The sequence below is a fragment of the Chionomys nivalis genome, chromosome 9 (genome assembly GCF_950005125.1).
Source record: "Chionomys nivalis chromosome 9, mChiNiv1.1, whole genome shotgun sequence".
In the NCBI taxonomy this organism is placed as follows: Eukaryota; Metazoa; Chordata; class Mammalia; order Rodentia; family Cricetidae; genus Chionomys; species Chionomys nivalis.
In genome coordinates this window covers 35,594,424-35,615,047 of record NC_080094.1, presented here as the reverse complement: position 1 = coordinate 35,615,047, position 20,624 = coordinate 35,594,424, and the positions used below count along the sequence as shown (strand labels likewise).

The 20,624-nt window shown below is 40.4% G+C and overlaps 1 protein-coding gene across 1 annotated transcript in view; it reads right to left on the bottom strand.

Annotated features, from left to right (window-relative positions):
- Positions 1-20,314, bottom strand: part of Sel1l2 (SEL1L2 adaptor subunit of ERAD E3 ubiquitin ligase) — a 61,306-nt gene extending 40,992 nt beyond the window's left edge. Inside the window, exons 1-3 of the mRNA XM_057781703.1 lie at positions 20,152-20,314; positions 4,215-4,317; positions 2,362-2,524 (exon numbers count right to left, since the gene is read on the bottom strand). Of these exons, the coding sequence (XP_057637686.1) occupies positions 2,362-2,524; positions 4,215-4,264 (213 nt within the window). The 5' untranslated portion in view covers positions 4,265-4,317; positions 20,152-20,314. The remainder of the gene's footprint in view (positions 1-2,361; positions 2,525-4,214; positions 4,318-20,151) is intronic.
- Between the last annotated feature and the right edge of the window lie 310 nt (positions 20,315-20,624).

Below are 20,624 nucleotides of genomic sequence, written 5' to 3'. Positions count from 1 at the left end.
AACCTTCTTTGGTTAAGTTTGTTCACAGGCACATTCTCTCTTCTGGTCTTTTTTGAGACCAAACACACACGTACTGGACAGATAACCCCATTTTATATATGAGAAAACTGGGACTCAGAAAGGATACATCACAGGGTGTGGGTAGTATGGGAACCAACGTATAAAACAAGGACTGGCTGACCTAAAAGACAGAGTTGGTGAAGTGAACATTGTCACACACCAGTGTGCTTTAATGTCCTTTACAATATTTGCTCAAGAGTCTTGCAGATATCATTTACTTCTTCCAGTAGCTTTGTGGAGCACACACAAATTATTACTGATCTTTTTAGGTTTGAGAAAATTGAGGTTTTGTGATATAACTTCTTTAGAGATACCAAAAGTGAGTATGAGATGGAAAAGCTGTTAGGATGTAGAACCCAGAGCTATGTATGCACAAACATGGTCTAGGGACTCCTGCTTTGATACCTCTCACTATAGCTCCGTGAAGCCTGTAACTGCATTTTCTAGAGTTTCCCACGAGTGCCTTCATCTCTATATAGAGCTAATTATGGCAATTCATGGCCAGTGGTTATAGTTTAGAGCTGTACCCTCTGCTACTATGTTTGTCCTAGAAAACTATTTTCTGATTAACTTAAAAGCCAATGGCAAACAATTTGATCAGAGTGTATTCTGGTTGACTTAATTTTTATGTGCACTGAAAATAAGGAAAATAATTAGGTGATACTAATGATGGGGACATCCAAAGCTTTAGTTTTTGGTTAATCAAACTCTGAGATTTAGCAATTCTTTTATTTTATGAACATTCACAGATCTGTCCACTGTGTTCTTTTATATATAATTACAAGAATTCTTTGGAGTTAAACAGAGTATCCACCAATATAAATTAAGATTATATGGAACTTTAAATAATGACATTGATCTGTATGTATTTACATAGAAAGATATCCATGGTTTTAAGTGAATAAAGAGCTGACTAGGGAGAGGCAAATAGATGTGGTCCCATATAAAAATAAAATACTCTATATAGTATAACAGGTCTAGAAGTATAATAGTGGGAACAATAATTTTTATAGCTTCCTTCTGCCTAATTGAAACTTTGTCTTTTAGCAGGTGTGCCCTCCCTCTCTACCCCTCATCTGTCTTATAATAAATGACTATGATGTTCCAGGCATGGAATTGAATGCCCTACAATAACTCCATAAAACCATTCATAACTAATTAATAATTCATTCAACTTTTCACTTTTTTGTCTTAGACACTTTGCTAAATGTTAGAGATACACCATTGAAAAAGTTGCAGTGTCCAATGTTTTGTAATTATCTTAATTTTGTAGATTTGCAGATTTAGAGAGATTGTCTTATCCATCACTGGTATTTAGTTCAACTTCTTCTGGCTCAGCTAAGCATACAGACCCACAGGACTCCCAAGAACCTCACTTGCCACCAGTCTTATTCTGGAAAGAATAGAGGAAATGAACCACAGCGTGCCAGTGGGAAATGTCAAGCCTTCCTTAGCAGTGTAGACAGTCTTCTAGAAGTGGTCATCCCGGATGCCTCAGAAGGAGACTCAGAGTCAAGGAAATGAGACCTACATGCGGAGGATGTGGAAGCCATCTTGGTGCAAATGCTTCAACCCTCACACAATAACTCAACAAGTACAGGGTTCCTATGAAACTGTTCACCATCATCAGGTTCAATAGTTCATTGTAGTTTTTTCCTCTCCAAAGGCAGTTTGCCAGTCAGGGGTCATTTCCATCATAAGTCATGCTAGGTAAAGACATAGTTAAAAATTTATTCTTATCAGGTTGCCTGGGAAACAGAACTGAAGTGTGAATCAAAGGTCAAATTCTCATGCAGAAGAAGGGGAAAGGGTTTTTGTTCAATAAGTAGCTTATTCACTAAGCAAGCATAATAGTGTATTCAAATTCCATGCCTTAAAAAAAAAACAAAAAAACAAATTCCATGCCTGGTTCCTGTATTGCATTGGATGATACTACAAAAGGTCTCTACTGTACACCTTTTAGGTGACCTTACTTTTGTCTTCATATGTTCTAAATTCTCACATTTTTATTGTTTGATTAAAGGTTGTGAATTTTGTTTGTGGGACAAAACTGGTTGGAAGCATCACCCCAGCTCCCTGGCATCCATATATACAAAGAGTCTGGAATATTTGGTGGAAAGTTCCAAGCTTTCTCCCCTGGGAGTTGCTGCAGTCCAGACTCCATTTTCAAGAAATGGAATTTATAGGTCTGGTCTGTGTTCATGCAGTAGGGTGGGGGCATTATTTCTTCTCCCCTTCCATATGTTTGTGTCAACTGAGAATGTAGCTATTGAAAAAAATTCATTGTCTTTTAAAACTCACGTTTTGGGCCTTGTGCGATCCTTCTTTAGCCAAGGACTCATACAACTGGATAGCTGCTGTTATGTTTTGCATGCCAAAACTTCCAAATAGCAAAGCATCAGCCATTTTTTCCATAGCTCTTAAATTTCCCATGTCAGCTGCTCTGGCAAAGAGTATGTAGGCTCTGTTTTGAAAATGTAAAGTCAGGAAAATGATTCACAAAACAATGGAAATTTCTGCTTCTGCCTTCATATGCCTTTCTACAGGTATCTGCAATTGTTGTTAGTCATGATGCAGCTTTGCTGAAATCCATTATACCTCTAGAAAAATAATTCTTTCACTTCTTTGTGAATTCAAAGATTTGAATTTGAAAGCTGTCTGACAAATTATGAAGTCACTAAAAATGAGGTATTTATATAATATTTACCACCTGTCACACCTATATATCAACTAAAGGGAAAATTAAAGACATCCTAAAGCAGTAAGCTCTTCCATGGTCTCTTCAATTATTAATAAGCATTTGTTTTATAAAACAAATTCTAAAAGATACAAGAATTATCATAATTGAAATGTCATATCTAGGAAATCTGTATCACAAAAATGTTGATAAGTCTATATTCTAAAATAGTCTTCAAAAGCAGAACTAATTTTTCAATACAGCAAAACCAGACTGTTTAGAAAAATAACAATCCAAACAAACTTTAATGGGTGGACTTTAGCATCTAAGTGCCTTGGTTCCATTCCCGTCTTCACCCATAGTTGCACCTCTGCTGCTGTGAAAACAGCAAGCTGCTCTTCTCTCGCCTTTGGCATGGGGACTGGGTCAGGATAGCCTGGGCAGGAAGAGCCCAGCATAAAAGCTCCTCTGCTGATGGGAGATTTGCTCTCAGGACTGCATTTTCCCCTGCTGCTTCTTCCAAAGAGGAAGGATCCCTCCAGTGTTAAGTGGAAAAGTTTCATGGGACCTTCTCAGAGTGTTTTTGCATTATCAAACCAATTTTGGAATACCCCTGGGCTTGAGAGGGAATACCTAGTGGACTTCTTATCTCTGGGCACTCTCATGCTACAGGCTGAGAAACCTACACCCAGGGTTTGTTTGTTCTTTGTTAAATTGTGTATGTCTGTGTGTAGTGTTATACATTGAATGTACACACATGTTTGTGTACATGTTGAGGCCAGATGTTGACATTGGGTGTCTTTCTTGGTTAACCTCCATATTATTTTATGAAACAAGGTCTCTTGCTGAATTCTTAGAGCCACTCAACTAGGCTGGGACCAGGGACCTTGGGGATCTGCTTGTCTCCACTCCTAGTACTGGGGTGATAGGCGTGGGACACTGTACCTGGCTTTTACATAGGTGTTTAGGATTCAGACTCAGGTTCTTGGGCTTCCACAGACTATTGTCTCCCTAGCCTACTCCCAGGGCTTAAAGGGGAAATGAAGTACCACTTACCTTGTGAAACTCCTCTGTGGACAAGACCATATCACACACATTAAAGGGCTTTGAAAGCCATAAGGTCTGCACAAAGACTCTGGTAGAATTAAGCATGCTAAAACACAAACCATTTTATTTGAAATGCCTCACAAATCAGAGTAAAAAAAGTACTTCTGCTGAACATACCTATCAGTCATTTAGGTCTGCATTTTGCTTCATGGAAAGGAATCCCAATTCACATACAACCCTCTTCCTTACTAAGTGTGATAAACTTGGGAATCCTTAAGTAACCATTGAACCCTTTTAAAAGCAAAAACTGATAATAAAATAAACTTATTTATTATTATTCCAATAAGGTTTTAGTAATAAACTAGATTTTCTGACTATTTGTTTTTTTACACCTGGAAATTTGACTTGGCTAAAGGAACGAGATACTTACTCTGTTTTCTGTTTTTGACTTTTAGACTCCTGGAGCATCTTGTTGCCCATCTGAAATAGCTCATCTCCTTCGTCTGCAATACTTTCCTTGGCTTGATTTTTGACTATATGAGGGGAAAAGAGAAAAACCAATATTATTTCTATTTTTAAATTTTGAGAAACATTGTGCTGACGCTGTGCTGCATTTTGTTTTGAGTTTTGCTACTTTCTTGTCAAGCATTTGCATTTCAAGCAGATCATTTGGCATCATTCCTAGCTCAGGGGCCTGGGAAGTAGAGGGAAGGGATGCTGCCCTGGAAAGAGAGGTGTTTCCAGCCTCATAAAAGGATGTGGTTTCTACAAGCAGAAGGTTAGTGATCTCCTGGTACACCTTAGACAGAGGTGTCATCTTAGGTGCTGTGTTCTTAGTCCTGGCTGTCAAGGCCTCACTCGCCTGTGCCACTTGGTCTGTATACTTAGAGCCCTGAGATTTTATAAGTACATGGTCCAGATATCTCCAGGATCACCAGAATAGGCATAGGAGCTGAAGAGACAATTTTCTTGGGAATTTTTCTTTGTGTAAGGCTTCTGCCATTCCTTAAAACCTTCTTGAGATGCTGGGGAAGATACACATACTATCAATAATAATTTGCCTTGTTTAGGTGGGTACTCAGCATCAATGCACCTTATGAGACTTAAGAAAAATAGAGAAATGATATTTTTCTAACATTTATGCAACACTAATTTTTTTTAAAAAAACACTATTACTACTTGCTTTTTTGATAAGGAAAGTTATTTGATCAGACTTCTAATTCCCCATTCTTCAACTATCTTTCTCCCTTCTTTCTCTGTTCTCTCTCCTCCTCTGTTTCCAAATCATTACAATACACAGTGGAACCTGATTAGAAAAAAATAGAGCCTGAAGCCCTTTCAAAGGAAAGGCATTTGGGATTTGAAGCCTCATTAACAAGATCACAAGGAACTCTAAGTGGCTCTTTTTCTTCTCCCAGACAAGATAACAAGAAATGTCTATTTTAAAAAGTAGAAAAAAAAATAATCAAAAAGTAAATTTTAAATTATTTTGAAAGCTTCAAGTTATTCAATCAAATCAGAAACACCAGGCATTTTAGCATCTAATTTCTGCTTTGAGCTGTATATTATCTATACTCATGATTAAAAGGAAAAAGTAATGGAGAAAAGAACTGATTAATCTGTGTATGGAGTAGCAATTATTGGCATTAGCATGCTTTCAAAGCATGAGCATACATTCCGGAAGATTGACTACAAGGAACGATTTACCATGACCAAATTCCTCCCCAGGGCTGTTATTTTTTGTTGTAATTTTTTTGCTTTCCCAAATGTATTGAAATAACATATTTTCATTACTATAGCAGGATTCAATTTCCAGATAAAGTTATCTTCTTGATGCTCTAATTTTGTTCTTATGATTTGGAGGTTTCCAGATTTGGGAAAGCACAGTAAGGAGGCTTTCTGAATTTGATGTGAGGCAGATTCAGTAGACACAGGAAAAAAACAGAGGTGGTGGGGAGAGAAAGAGTAGATGAGATCAGCACGGTGGGCCAGGACAACTGGTCACAGTCCTTTGCTTTGTTATCAACATCTCTACCCATATCGTCAACCTTGCAAATTTGCCTGCTCCCATCATGTGTCTGATGTAATGACACATCCAAAAACCTCATAAACGAGCAGCAAAGGGGAGGAGGAGCAGTGAACCTTATTTCTGGAAAATCAGGACCCAGTCCTGAAATTTCTTGTTGCCCTTGAACATAATACACCTTAATTTCTCAGTAATCCTCTTTGTCATTGAAGTTTGCCCATAAGGACAAGCTATTCAAAATCAGGTAGACTTTTTCTGAGAATCTAATAATTTTGGTTTACAGTGAAAACATTCTATTTGTGTGCAACGCTGGTGATCTTGAGTTTTACTTTATTAGTCATAACCCCATCCAGTGCACTTCTGGGGCCATATCATGAGCTCATTACCTAGAAAGGAAAGGTTCTGTAACAATCCTTTGAGGTGTAACTGTAGATGCCACCAGTAATGGTATTGTGGCTACTGCAAAGTCACTGTGTGTGATTCCCTCTTGAGAAGGTCACACTCATAATCAGGTGTGTCGCCTCCTTTCCCCGAGCAGCTCTCTCCCTTGCTTAAATCTATGTTAAAATATCTTCTCCATAAACTTTAATTCTCCATCACACTAGTTCATGCTGAAGTTCTTTTCTCTTATGAAGTCAAAAATCCCAGCTTTACTTGAGAGGAGGTCTCTGAAAAGAGCTCAGGCTACTGTAGGTCACTGTAGCATGGAGCTGTGCCTCTGGCCTATTCGCCACTGTTGTTGCTGCCTTCCACTCTCCCGTGGTGGTTTGAATGAAAATGGCTCCCACAGGCATGTTCCAGCTTCAGCAAGTTGTAAAACTTGGCAACTTTTGCCACATTGTTATGGCTTTAGAGGCAAGGATGTAAGAAAAGGGTTACAGAATCTCCCTCGGAGACTGAGGAAAGCCGTGGAGGCCAGGCTTGTATCAGCCCTGTCCCTGCATGGAGGCCTAGAGAGGCCCTCTTGTGAAGCTGTGAGACTGAAGCCTCAGTTTCATTGGAGACACCAAGACGATGGAGACTCGAGAGCCGTAGGATGTCTTCTGAGGAGAGCTACTCACAGGATGTGGAACCAGCCCAGGAGAGAGAGGCTGAACAGAGTTGCAGATGTGAAGAGTGTTCAGATATCAGACATGGAGATGCAGAGTTTGGAGTTTACCCAGCTGGTTTGTGATCTTGTTTTGGTCCAGTATTTCCCCACTATGTTTCCTCTTAGAATGGTAATGCATGTTCTGTGCCATTATTTGTTGGAAGTATGTGATCTGCTTTTTTATTTTGATTTTATGGGAAGATTGAAGTTAAGAGATTGCCATGAGTCTCAGAAGAGACTTTGAGCTTTGGACTTTTAAACAGGGCTGAGAATGTTATAGTCCATGGGGACTTTTGAAGTTGGACTGAATGCATATTTACCTTATGATGTGGCTACAAGCCTATGGGGGCCGGAGTGGGAGGTGATGGTTTGAATGAAAATGACCTCCATAGATGCATAGGGAGTGGTACTGTTGGAGGGAGTGTGTCACTGGGGAAGGGCTTCTAGGTTTCAAATGCTCAAGCCAGGCCCACCCAGTCTCTCTCTCTCTCTCTCTCTCTCTCTCTCTCTCTCTCTCTCTTCATGCTGCATCCAGATGTTGAACTCATGGCTCCTATTCCAGCACTATCTGCCTGTGTACAACCATGCTTTGCACCATGATGACAATGGATTAAGCCTCTAAACTATACGTCAGTCCCAATTTAATATTTTCCTGTATAAGAGTTGCTGTGGCCATGGTGTCTCTTCACAGCAATAGAAACCCTAACTAAGACACTCTAATCAAAATCCCACCCACATTCTCTACTTTGTCTTGGTTTTCATTCTTTCTCTGACAGTGATAAGAACCTGAGACACCAGATAAATGACTCTGTTTGGTCTTTTAGTCTTTAATACTTCACTATGTGCTGCCAGCAACAGATTTAAAGGGTCTCCTTGAGTTTGGAGTTCTCTGAATGGCCAGCCCGTAGGTACCTGTTCTGCTCTGAGGAAAAAGCCAGATTTACTCCTGATAGCTGTTCTAACTTGCTTCTGCTGCAGTGGCAAAAACACTCTTGACAACTCAGAGAAGGAAAAGGTTGATTTCAGCTTATAAGTTATAGTTTGTGGTTGAGGGAAGTCAGGGCAAGAACTTGAAACAGAAACCGTGGAGGCCCGCTGCTGCTGGCTCATTCCCAGTCCCATCCTTAGTTAGTTTTCTCTTGTTTTAGATTTTATTTATTTTTATTTTATGCATTTAAGTGTCTTGCCTGCATGTGTGACTGTGTACTATGTGTATGTCTAGTGGTTGCAGAGGTCAGAAGAGGGTGTCAGGTCCTTTAGAGCTGGGATTACAGATGGTTGTGAGCTACTGTGCACGTACTGGAATTTGTACCTGGGTCCTCTGCAAGGACAAATGCTCTTAACTGCTAGGTCATCTTCCTAGACTTTTGCTAGGTTTCTTATGTACCGGAGGACCACCTGTTCAGGAAGTGGTACCACTTTGAAGTTGACTGGGACCTCCTATATCTATTAAGGCAATCAAGATAATCTCCCACTGCTGGGCATGGCTACATGTGCCCTTAATTCTTGCACTTAGGAGATAGAGGCAGACAGATTTCTGGGTGTTCAAGGCCAGCATAGTCTACATAGCAAGCTCCAGGAAAGCTAGAACTACGTAGAGACACACACACTCTCTTTCCATATTCTTTTACGTGGCTTGGTTATCTATATACTCTGTACTGCCCATGCTGCTTCCTCTGCATGTCCTGGTGTCTCCGCCCTTCTTCTTCTTCCCAGCATTCTCTCTGCCTGGAAATCCTGCCTAGCTGTTGGCCATTCAACTTTTTATTAAACCAACCAGAGTGGCACATCTTTATAATGTACAAAAAGATTATCCCACAACAGAAGTAGATATGTCAGAGGTCTATTTAAGATGGCAGTGTACAGAAAATGAAATGAGTTTTAAGTTTCAACATGTGTCAGAGACATAATGTGCGGAAAGATTTTTGATGTTTTGTGACTTCCTTTTCCTTATTTTCATTTAACTATGTTTTAGATGATTAGAGTACCAAAGTTTGCTTCCCCAAAGCAACTTCATTTGGAGATAGGGTCTTTGAAAAGGTGATTAAGATGATTCATCTCGGAAGGTTTCCAATCCAGGATGCCTGGTGTTCTAATGAGAAAAGGAAGAGGCTCCAGGGTGCACATGTGTAGAGAAGAAACATGCCAGAGTGTGAAGCTTTCAGTGAGGTGGAGACCTCAAGGGAAGAGTCTTCAATCAGAACCCAAAATGCCCTGTCCTTTATTATCAGCTAAAGCTATGGTGCAGGCTGCACATGCCTTAAGGCATCGCTGCCCACTGCTTTAATCTTTTAAACCTAGGCTCATTAACCTGAGCTAAGCAACCCTAAATGTGTCTATTATCTTTGTTTCTTAAATCATGTCTTTAAACTGAGCATGCTCAGGGATGGAACTACCCCTGCTATGAATATGCAGCACAGCACAGTCTTGCTAATAAATCTCTGTAGTTTATACTTCTTCTTCTTCTTCTTCTTCTTCTTCTTCTTCTTCTTCTTCTTCTTCTTCTTCTTCTTCTTCTTCTTCTTCTTCTTCTTTTGCTTTGTAAAACTCCTATTAACTCCTAGCTGCTGCAGGAATAACATTCCACTCCTCATGTTCTAGCGATGCTTAGTTTGGCTCTGTACTTGCCAACATGCTTGACCATTGTGTTGGTTTACAAGGAAGTAGTGAGAAGATGACCTTTAGGGACAGGTGCCTTCAAATGAAGCCAAACCTGCCAGCACCTTGGTTTTAGAGTCTGGGTCCACTGAACAGCAAGAAAACAACTATTGCTATTGTTTAAGCCACTTGGTACGTGGTGTTTTCTTCTAACAGGAATTTCTTATAATAGGAAATTGCGATCCTCACCCCGGATTGCATGGAAACAAACTGCTTGTTCCCTATAGCAAGAGACACATCCAAAATCAAAGCAAAGACTACCTGCCAAAGGCAGGAGGGACTGTAGCTTTCTGTGGTCTCTCTAGGTCTCCAACCTGGACCTCTGTCTTTGTTAGACATCTGGATTTCCCAGTCCCTAACTTCTAGCAAGGTTTGCTTTTTGAGATTATAAGGAAGCAGCATTGCCGGTAAATGTCCCTCTGTTTGCCAGTTCCTGGACCCAGATCACCTCTTCATGGATGGTAGAAGCACTAGTAATCTTTGGCTTATATTGCTGACCCTTCAATCGCCAACTTTCCTAATTAAGTATGTTTAAGAATCAGGTCTATGTAAACATATCCTTTGCAAAGACAGGTGTGTGCCGATCTCTCGGGTCACCTGTAGCCACTCCTGTCCTGTAATGCCTTTATCCATGTCTCCCTTCAAAGTTCCACTTGTGATGCTCTTCCCTATGTCCTTTGTTATTCTTCCTTCTTTTTTATGTTTAATCAGACTCTAAAATCTTAACATTCAGATTACAAGTAAATAAATACTCTTTAAGTTACCTAGAAAACATACAGAAAGGAGATAATAAATTATTTCACATTTCAACTTATATTTAGATCATGTATTATACCAAGGATCATCAAGAATGAAAGGAACTGATGGATGAGCCAGGAGCCACTGAGTCTGACCACCAGTCAGGTGTCTTCACAAAGCGACAGATAAAAATGGAAGGTTCTTTCAGCACAGAACTCACTAACACAGACTGCTGTGTCCTCTCCAATTGCAGTTGCGTTTAATATAGAACAGCTATAGTCTCTGATTTTTCAGGATTCACATCAGGAAAACTCTTCACATTCACCATTATGTGTGCCAAGAAGATAGAATATTGTCAAAGGAGGGAGAATAATGATCCGTTGCTAAAAATAGCATCCCATCCAAGAAAAAAAATGACTCAGCACAGGGCTGAGCAGATAAAGATGCATTAACTCAAAAATACTTGAATACGAATAATACTACTGCAATAATATACTTGATTATCTTCTGTTCATTGTCATCAAACACCAGGACCCCCCGGGGGTGCTGGAGGAAGTGGTAGACAGTGTTAACTGTAGCGGAAAATACTTCCTCTCTGCAAAAGCTTCTATGGAAGGAAAAATTGAGAGCAGATATAATTTAATATAATATAATTTAATTGACAAGATATAATTGTTGAGAAATAATTTATTGTATAAACTCTTAATTTAGCTAAAAGAAATATGTCTTGGAAAATAAAATTCAAACCAATATATATATGTGTGTATTATATATAAACATATATATAATAGCAGGTGTTACTACTTATAAAGCAGTTTGTACCAGACAGTTTGCAGAGCTTATATTTACTCAGTTTTTTCACTGACTATCATAAACACTATTATCATTTTCATGTTAATGCTGAGGTGGTGTGGCTACAAAGAAGTCAGACAACTTGACCAAGGTCACTCAGTTGGTATTTAGTAGATGACTCAATTCTAGGCAGTGTGATTCAAGTCTGTGTTTATGTAGCCATTACTCCTTTTAAAAACAAAAGTTTTGAAACACCATGGGCATTATTTCTCAGTATCTAAAATGGGGGAGGGAGGCTTCAAACTGATTCAGCCAGCAGTTTGCAAGAATGAACCAAGCTCTTTTACATGTAACTGTGTTGACTTGAAAAGGCCTTTTGGGCGTCAGCAAGAGACATAGTAAGGTGTGCATGTTGAGTTTTCTGGGAAGCAGAAAGTGAGAGTTGTGTTTAAGAAGCACTATTGGGTGGTTGAGTCGTGCCTATTTCTCTCTCTCAAAACCAAGCCCGGATTCCCTGCTTAGTTGCTTGAAATTAACTCTGTCAAGAGAAGGAGAATTTAGAACCCTGTGACCAAGCTCCCTTAAGTTGGGTGTTTCCGTCTCCTTTTCCCGCACCACATAAGATTGACTTAACCCCTTCAAGACATACGTGAGTGATCTCTAATAAACAGTACTTCAACCCGAGCCAGTCTTTGAGGCTGATCTTTCGAGATCAAAAGAGAAAAGAGGTCTTTTTATGAAGAGATCCAAGACATGTTCATTCTTTCACTCCCAACCACTCCCTGCTGTGAAGTGTCTTTGGATCCTCATCTGGGGAGAAGCTGAATTGGGCAGAGGAAGATCCTGAAGCAGGCTTGATAAAAACAAAAAACAAAAAACACTTTGTAGGTACCCCACAGGGTATTCTGGAGCAAGAGTAGCCTTAGGACTGTTCCAAGAAGGGTGAGCTGATAAGTCTGATGGCCGTCACCTGTCTGGCTGGGAATACAGTCTCATTCAGAACTGGCTACTGCAGGCTATAAGGAAACTGTCGCCTCAGCAACTGGGGACATGTCCTTCAATAAAGGGGTGTTCGCTTGGCATTTCTCAGGGTCTGTCTCAAATAATCAAAAAGTCAATAAAATAGAATGCAAACGATCAACTTAGCCTCGCTCTTTTAGATGGCAGAAAGGAGAAAAACGATGCCCAAATGGTTTCATATGAGTTGTAAAATGCCCTCCTCTAACCAAGGACGTGGTAGTGACTGAGTCTGGTGACTGAAATGAATGCTGATTAATCCCACGGGAGGCAGGAAGGAACACAAGAGTCTGCAGGAGCAGACACCACCACTCCAGTGCTCCGGCTGGCTATTGATTTGTCTTGCTAGCAATTTAATAAGGATTACTACTTTTTTAGACTTAATTTTATCTCAGAAGAAATAATTAGCTGTTGAAGTCACAATGTAAGGTACTCTGAGGGAAACCGCACCATCTTTTAAAAAGGTAATGCCTGTGAGAACATCGCGTTCAACTGTAAAACACCACTCAAGTTTGCTCTAGAAGTCTAAGGCTTTTTTTTTTTAACCTTTGAGTATCACCTATAAGGCAGCATGCTTCAAAGAAAATTCTGAATTTGAACTCAGTTCTGAGACTATGTTCTAACTGTACAGAGACAAGTTTTGATTTCATTTAATTCATCAAGTATTTATTCATTCTGAGTATATGGCAGACACTGTGCCAGGAGCACATCTTGCTTTTAAGTAATGGGGATACAACTACTCTTTGCTATATTTGAGAAACTCTGAGTTAAAGAACAATTGGCAAGATTGAAAATGAGTCATTGCTCCATTTTCAAAGCATGGAAAACCATATCCTTGTTCTAGAGACTTCAGTTAGATGCTAATCGTTCCCATTTCCAGAACAGAAGCATTTTGAGGCGGTTAGGCTGAGTTTGTTTCTCTTCTTTGATGGACTCAGTGGTCTGGGGAACAGCATTTGCCCAGAACACCTACATCTCATTGTGAAGACTGGATCTTGACCTTGGGAATGTTAAAGCGTGGACTGAATAAGATCAGAGTTCAGGTTTACAGTGAGCCTGTGATCATGTCCAACCCCCAGGTTATTGCATTATTTTCACAGCTTGTGAAGTTCAAGTTTCCCTTTAGAGAAGATCTTGCCTCCATGGCTTGCTCTTTCTTAACTGCTGATGCTCCAAGTACTGTTCTTATGCTGTATACGGTTATTGGAAACACAAAGTCAGTTTATAGACTGGTGATGTAGACATCGGGCACCAGCCAAGATGGCTAGTGATGCACATGGGAAGGATGGGGTATTAATTATCACAAAGTGCCTGACCTTGGATGCCTTGTCTATAGGCCTGTATCTCCAAGAGGCCAAGGTGCCTCTCTCTGTGTGTCTGTACATGCCCGTGTGTGGTGGTGTGTGTCTGTACATGCCTCTGTGTGGTGGTGTGTGTCTGGGACCTGGTGTTCTATGTGCTCAGTTTTTCCCAGAATGAATAAACATGTTTTATCTCTCTATGACTTCTCGAAATCCCTTCTATGCCCCCCTCCCACCGTCTGCAGTGACCTTCCTCCTCTCCTGGCATCACCTCTTTCTCATTATCACACAGGCAAATGTAACACCATTTTGAATTGTTCTAAAAGAATTTTCTCTTTATGAAGCAAGTCTGAGAATGCAGACTTAAGATTTCACAGAACAGAAAAAGAGGCTGATGTATGCTGGGGATTAGGATAGCTTCTTTGGTCATCTCAGACAGGGATGTTTTACAAACATGATGTGACTCTCCCAATTTTAGGGTTTATTGACACCCTAACTTAGAACAACCACCACATTCCTGGATCCAAATATCTCCCCATATTTTTCTGTGTAATTTCACAAAGAGAGCATGGGAGCTGGGTGCGGTATTATATATCTGTCATCACTCAGGAGGTAGAGGCAGGAGGATGAAGAGTCCACGATCACTTATGCTATCTATATAGAACATTCTAGGCCAGCCTGGGATACCTGAGACCCTAACAAAACAAACAAACATGATGTCTCATCAGCATGACTGCCTACACATGAGCTGAACAAGGATGACACCAGTGGACTTGCTAACATGAAAAAGAGAAAGTCAAGAGGCCTCAACCCTACACAAAGAACTGTAGGCCGTTAAAGCATTCTGAGAGCAGTGGAAACCATCTTCCCCAAGGAACAGCATACCAAATGCTTATCTAATACCAACTGGTCAGCCCTGAAAACATATACATAACAAGTAACATTACAGACTGTACAGGCTGTGTTTATATACTACACACACACACACACACACACACACACACACACAACAATAATTAAATGATAATAAAAAGAGGCCATGAAATTGAAAGAGAAGGTTTGGAGGGAGGAAAGAGAAAAGGAAAATGATATTATAATATCAAAAAATTAAAGCATAAACAAGGAAACCAAAGGTAAACAAGCAAAACCTTTTAATCCTCTCCCTGGGTCTGCAGGAAAGGGTCTCTCCTTGAAGAACTGGCATCAGCTGATAGCAGATTCCTGTGTGGGGTGGGAGCAGGAGCAGATGCTCACCCACTTCCTATCCATAAACACTTGTTAGGGCAGCTTCGCAAACAAAGACACGCATGCTGTTCAACATATTTCAGCAAATAGAAATTTCTCAACCTCATCACATTTAAAATTCTCTCTGGCTGATCACAAGAGCTTGGGTAAAAGATTACATGTAACGAGGAGTTTGGACTAATAGTTAAAACTGATCACAGTGACTTTTTTTTTTTGTGGGATTGGGATATTGAACCCAGATCCTTGAGTGTGATGAGGACCTGCTCTCCCATTGAGCTATACTGCCCCTTACAGTAAAATTTAGTAGGCATAAATCTTACATTCAATATTTTTACATTTAATTCTTTAGTGTGTGTGTCCCTGTGTGTCCATGCATACAAAAGAGGATGTCTGGGGACCCCAGTTCTACTTCTAGGCATCTGGTCTCTTCTTTCACCATGGAGTCCCAGGGATTGAATTCAGGTGGTCAGTGGCTTTACCCTTGGAGACATCTCAACTAACAACTCTTGGACTTACAATCGACAACTTCATAGAGGCTTGGGGTATAACTTGGTGGTAGTGCACTCCTTTGTGATTGATCGTCAGCATTGAAAACCAACAAACTATGCATGTATAAATAGTCGGTGATCCATGGCTTGATGGTCAATTTATGTGTCATCTTGCCTTGGCTACAGTCCCCAGCTGTTCAAACACTAACCTAGTTTTGGCTGTGAAGGGATTTTGTAGAAGTGACTAAAACCATAATCAAAGGATTTTCCTAGATGATCTGGCTTGGCCTAATTTGATACATTTGAGCACATTAAGAGTGAGACCAAGGCTTTCCTAATGAAAAACAAAAACAGAGGGTGATGAGATACTCAGTGGTTTAGTGTGGACTACTCTTAAACTCTTCCCCAGCTTAGTTTCCAGGACCCATACTAGGTAAGAGTTATAGTTACCACCTGTAACTCTAGCTCCAGGATATTCAATATTCCTCCCTGGCTTCTGTGGACACCTCCACTCAGATACGTACACATACACATAATTTAAAAATATTTAAAAAGGAAAGAAAAGCAAAAGAAAAAAAAACCCAAAAAACAACAACCCTAAGTAAACAATAATCAAAAAAAAAAAAAGCCATTGGACTGCTCTAGGGATGTCAGACCTGAAGCCGGTGGACTGCATGTGTCCCAGGATGGCTATGCATGCAAGCCAACACATTAGTAGATGACTCTGTCATGTTGCAACATCAAAAGGTTAAATGGCTCTGTTAGATCATGGCTTTAGTTTATGTCTAAGAGTTCCAGTACTGACAGTCTCTTCTATAGACTTTGGGTTTGCCCAGCTAACCCCCACAGTAATGTGAAGTAACTCCTCACAATAAATACTTTGACACATGTCTGCTTCTCCTATGGGTATTTTTCCTGGTTGACGCCTAAACATGTATTGCTTAGTCCTTTCTAATATATGGCTTAGTCTCTCTTTTCCCTTTCATCCTTTCTCTGTTGACCATTTCCTTTTTCCTCTTCTTTTCTTGAGACAAAATTTCTATGTGTAGCCCAGGTTGACCTTAAACTCCTGATTTTCCTGCCTCAGTCTCCTGAGGTCTTCAATGACAAGTATGGACCACCACAGCTAGCTTGGCTTACTCTTAAGTGAGTTTGCCATGAATGCTTTATGTCTTATCACTGTGTTCTTATGTCAGCAATAGTGTGTTCTTCAGAACACAGGATATCATGGTTTTTAAATCCAGCTTCACCCACCACCAGTTGACACTGACTAAGGTCATTGTGGGTTCCATGTAAGTTAAGGACTTTAGAAGAAAGGGATGTATAGAGAGTAACAGTGGAGATAAGACTTTAAGGGATAAGCTTTTATTTTTGCTTGTCTGCTTTCAGCTTTTGGCTGACAAGTTTATGTTTCTGATTTGTGAGTTCATCGACACTGTTGGCTCTACCTCTGTTACCATCCTCCATTAACATCACAACCCCGCTTCTTCAGCCTTTGCTCTAGAAGGTCACTATTGCCGGAATGAAAGATCATGACCAAAGCGACTTGGAGAGGAAAAGGTTTATTTGGCCTATGCTTCCACATCACAATTCATCATCAAAGGAAGTCAGGGCAGGGATTCAAACAGGGCAGGAACCTGGAGGCAGGAGCTGATGAAAAGCCATGGAGGGGTACTGCTTACTGCCTTGTAACCAAGGGTGGCTCAGCCTGCTCCCTTATAGAATCCAAGATCTCAAACCCAGGAATGGCACCACTCACAAGATGTTGGGTCCTCCGTCATCAATCACTAATTAATAAAATGCCTAACAGGCCCACCTATCGCCTGTAAGGGGCCTTTTCTTGACTTTCTTTCTCTCAGATTATGTTAGCTTGTGCCAAGTTGATATAAAACTATCTATCACAGCCTTCGAGTGTAGACTAAGGACCAGAGGTTCCCTACTAATCCTCCAAGACTTCAGTACTGTTGAGTGCTGAGGCATCTAGCCTCATGGACTGAGTAGCCCCAAGTTTCCAGCCTTTCCAGGGTGAAGACAGCCACTGTTGGACACCCAGAACAATGATGGAGGTTGATTTAATAAATCCACTTTTAATACATACTCATTCCCTGGGTTCTGTTCTCTAGACTTTGACTAACACAGTTGTTCCATATGTCTGTTGTTCCCTATGGTACAAGATAGTTCCTGTTGGGAGAACTCATGGGTAGTAGGATGGACATGGTTTATACTAGGAAGGCCAATGCAAGCTAAGTAAAATACAGACCAGATTTCTCCATTAAAAAACTGACAGTTAAGACCGGGTGGTGGTGGTGCACGCTTTTAATCCCAGCACTCAGGAGTGAGAGGCAGGTGGATCTCCGTGAGTTTGAGGTCAGCCTGGTTTACAAGAGCTAGTTCTAGGATAGGCTCCAAAGTTACGGAGAAACCCTATCTCAAAAAACCAAGAAAAAGAAAAAGAAAAAAATCCCTGATGGATACATATTACAACGGTGTATGATATACATTTTATCTAATTTAGACATGTGCTTGTTTTATTGTATCACTGAAAATTGATATTCTTGACTTCCTCCTTGATTTTAGTTCTCAAGCATCTATTTAAGTAACATGCTAATAAAATAGAAACTTGTATATATCTATTACACAAGAGCATGTGTTGGGCTTAAATAAAATGTTGAAAATAATGTTTAAACTTTACCCTTAAGTGTCAACACCAAAGTAGGAGAGGGGCCATGTTGGGAAGATGCTGGTCCTAGAGGGAGCAGGGGAGGCATGATAGAGGGGACTATAGGATGAATGTGATCAACATTCCTTACACCATGTTCTTTGACATTTTTCAGTGAATAAAAATTTAAAAATGACTGAGAACCACTTAAATTCTGCACACAGACTCTATGAAGATCATATTTTTCCAGAATCTTCTTTCATGTTAAGAAATCTAAGATCGGGCTGGAGAAATGGCTCAGTGGTTAAGAGCACTGACTGCTCTTCCAGAGGTCCTGAGTTCAATTCCCAGCAACCACATGGTGGCTCACAGCCATCTATAATGAGACCCAGCGCCCCCTTCTGGCATTCAGGCACACATGGAAGGAATGTTGTACACATAATAAATAAATAAATCTTTAAAAAAAAAAGAAAGAAATCTAAGATCTTGCCAGTCCTTCCCTTCTCCCTTCCCTCTCCCTCTCTCCCTTTCCCCCAACCTCACCCCCACCCTTACCCCCACCCCTATGCTCACAACTTTTGCCCGGCAATCTTGTTTGCTTCTAATTTCCAGGAGGATCTATATATGTTTTTCTTTGGGTTCACCTTGTTATTTGGCTTCTCTGGGCTTGTAAACTATAGGCTTAAAGTCCTTGGTTTATGGCTAGAGTCCACTAATGAGTGAGTACATACAATATTCATCCTTTTGGGTCTGGGTTATCTCACTCAGGATAGTGTTTTCTATTTCCATCCATTTGCATGCAAAATTCAAGATGTCATTGTTTTTTACCGCTGTGTAGTACTCTAATGCGTATATATTCCACACTTTCTTTATCCATTCTTTCATTGTGGGGCATCTAGGTTGTTTCCATGTTCTGGCTATTACAAATAATGCTGCTATGAACATAGTTGAACAAATGATTTTATAGTATGATTGGGCATCTCTTGGGTATATTTCCAAGAGTGGTATTGCTGGATCCTGAGGTAGGTTGATTCCCAATTTCCTCAGAAACTGCCACACTGATTTCCAAAGTGGTTGCACAAGTTTACATTCCCACCAGCAATGGATGCGTGTTCCCCTTATTCCACATCCTCTCCAACAAAGGCTATCATTGGTGTTTTCGATTTTAGCCATTCTGACAGGTGTAAGATGGTATCTCAAAGTTGTTTTGATTTGCATTTCCCTGACTGCTAAGGAAGTTGAACATGGGAATGGGAGGGTGGAGATGGAGGACGGGTGGATATAGGAGCAGGGAAGAAGATACCTACATTAAGGCAATAATTTTAGGGTTGGCAAGAGACTTGGCTCTATCGGGGATCCCAGGTGTCCACGGGGATGTTCCCAGCTAGGTCCTTGGACAGCACAGGAGAGGGTACCTGAACTGGCCTTGCCTCACTGTCACACTGATGATTATCTAGAATATCACCATAGAATCTTCATCCGGCGATGGATGGAGATAGAGACAGAGACCCTTCATCAGAGCAAGGGACTGAGCTCCCAAGGTCCAGTTGAAAGGCAGAAGGAGGGAGAAGACGAGCAAGGAAGTCAGGACCGCGAGGGGCTGGTCCACCCACTGAGGCAGTGTGCCTGTTCTAATGGGAGCTCACCACATCCAGCTGGACCAGGTCTGAATGAGTATGCAATCAAATCGGACTCTCTGGGTGTGGCTGACAATGGGGGCTGAGAAGTCGTTGATAAAGGCACTGGGACTTGTTTTTACAGCATGTTCTGGCTTTTTGGGATCCTAGTCTATATGGATGCACAGCTCCCTAGGCCTGGATGTAGTGGGGAGGGCCTTGGACTTCGCAAAGGACAGGGTTCCCTGCCCTCTCTCAAGCAGGGAGGGAGAGGGAGGAGGGAGTGTCGGGGAGCAGGAGGGGATTGGTAGGAGGGAAGGAAGTGTAAATATTTGAATGGAAAAATAAAATAAAAAAAGCATTTTTAATGAAAAAAAAAAGAAATCTAAGTGTTTAGCTTGCATGCTTCAGTTATGGAGACTTAGATTACCAGCACAGAACAAAAGGGGTGTTACATTAATTTTGGTTTCCCTTAGCACAAGAGGTTTTCTCTTGGAAGAGTAGGTGATAAGGACCTGTATAATTTTTGGAGATTTTCTCCCAAGAGATATAATTATCAATCTTGCTTGTTATCATTATTCTAAATTCTGAGTTAAAATCCTGGAACAGAAGCTGACAGAACGCTATTGTGCATATAAATATTTATAACCATAACCTATGTTTTCTCAGAAGCAGCCCTGAAATGTGAACTCTGGTTAGTCATTTCAGACTGATATGTGGGAGAGTGCTCTACTTACAATAGTTTTGATTTCTCTTCAGGAGATCCTTATTTTGAATTTCTTTTATTTTTAATTTATGTTGATTCTTCTTTTTTTCTAAGGGATTTTCTCTCTTATTGGTTATTTTACTTGATTTTCCTTGTTCCAGTAGATGCAATAGAAACTGCTTGATTTTGCTCACCGATACCTACAAAGAAAAGGATTTTGGTTTACTTCACTCCGGTGGGACTTTTAAAATGAGACAAGAAAGTTGAAAATTTCCCATTTCTAAAACAAATACAAGTTTAGTGCAATTATTCTAATTCTAGCTTTCTTAACATCAAAATGACATATGGCTTGCTATACTTAAAGAATCATGTTGTATAAAATAAACCCTTTCAAATCTATTTTATTATCTGAATCATGGAGCCAAACACTAAAAGCTAAATGTTATAAATAAAATAGATGGAGAATATAACCAGTCTACTCTTCCCCTGGTAAGTTGTCATGGT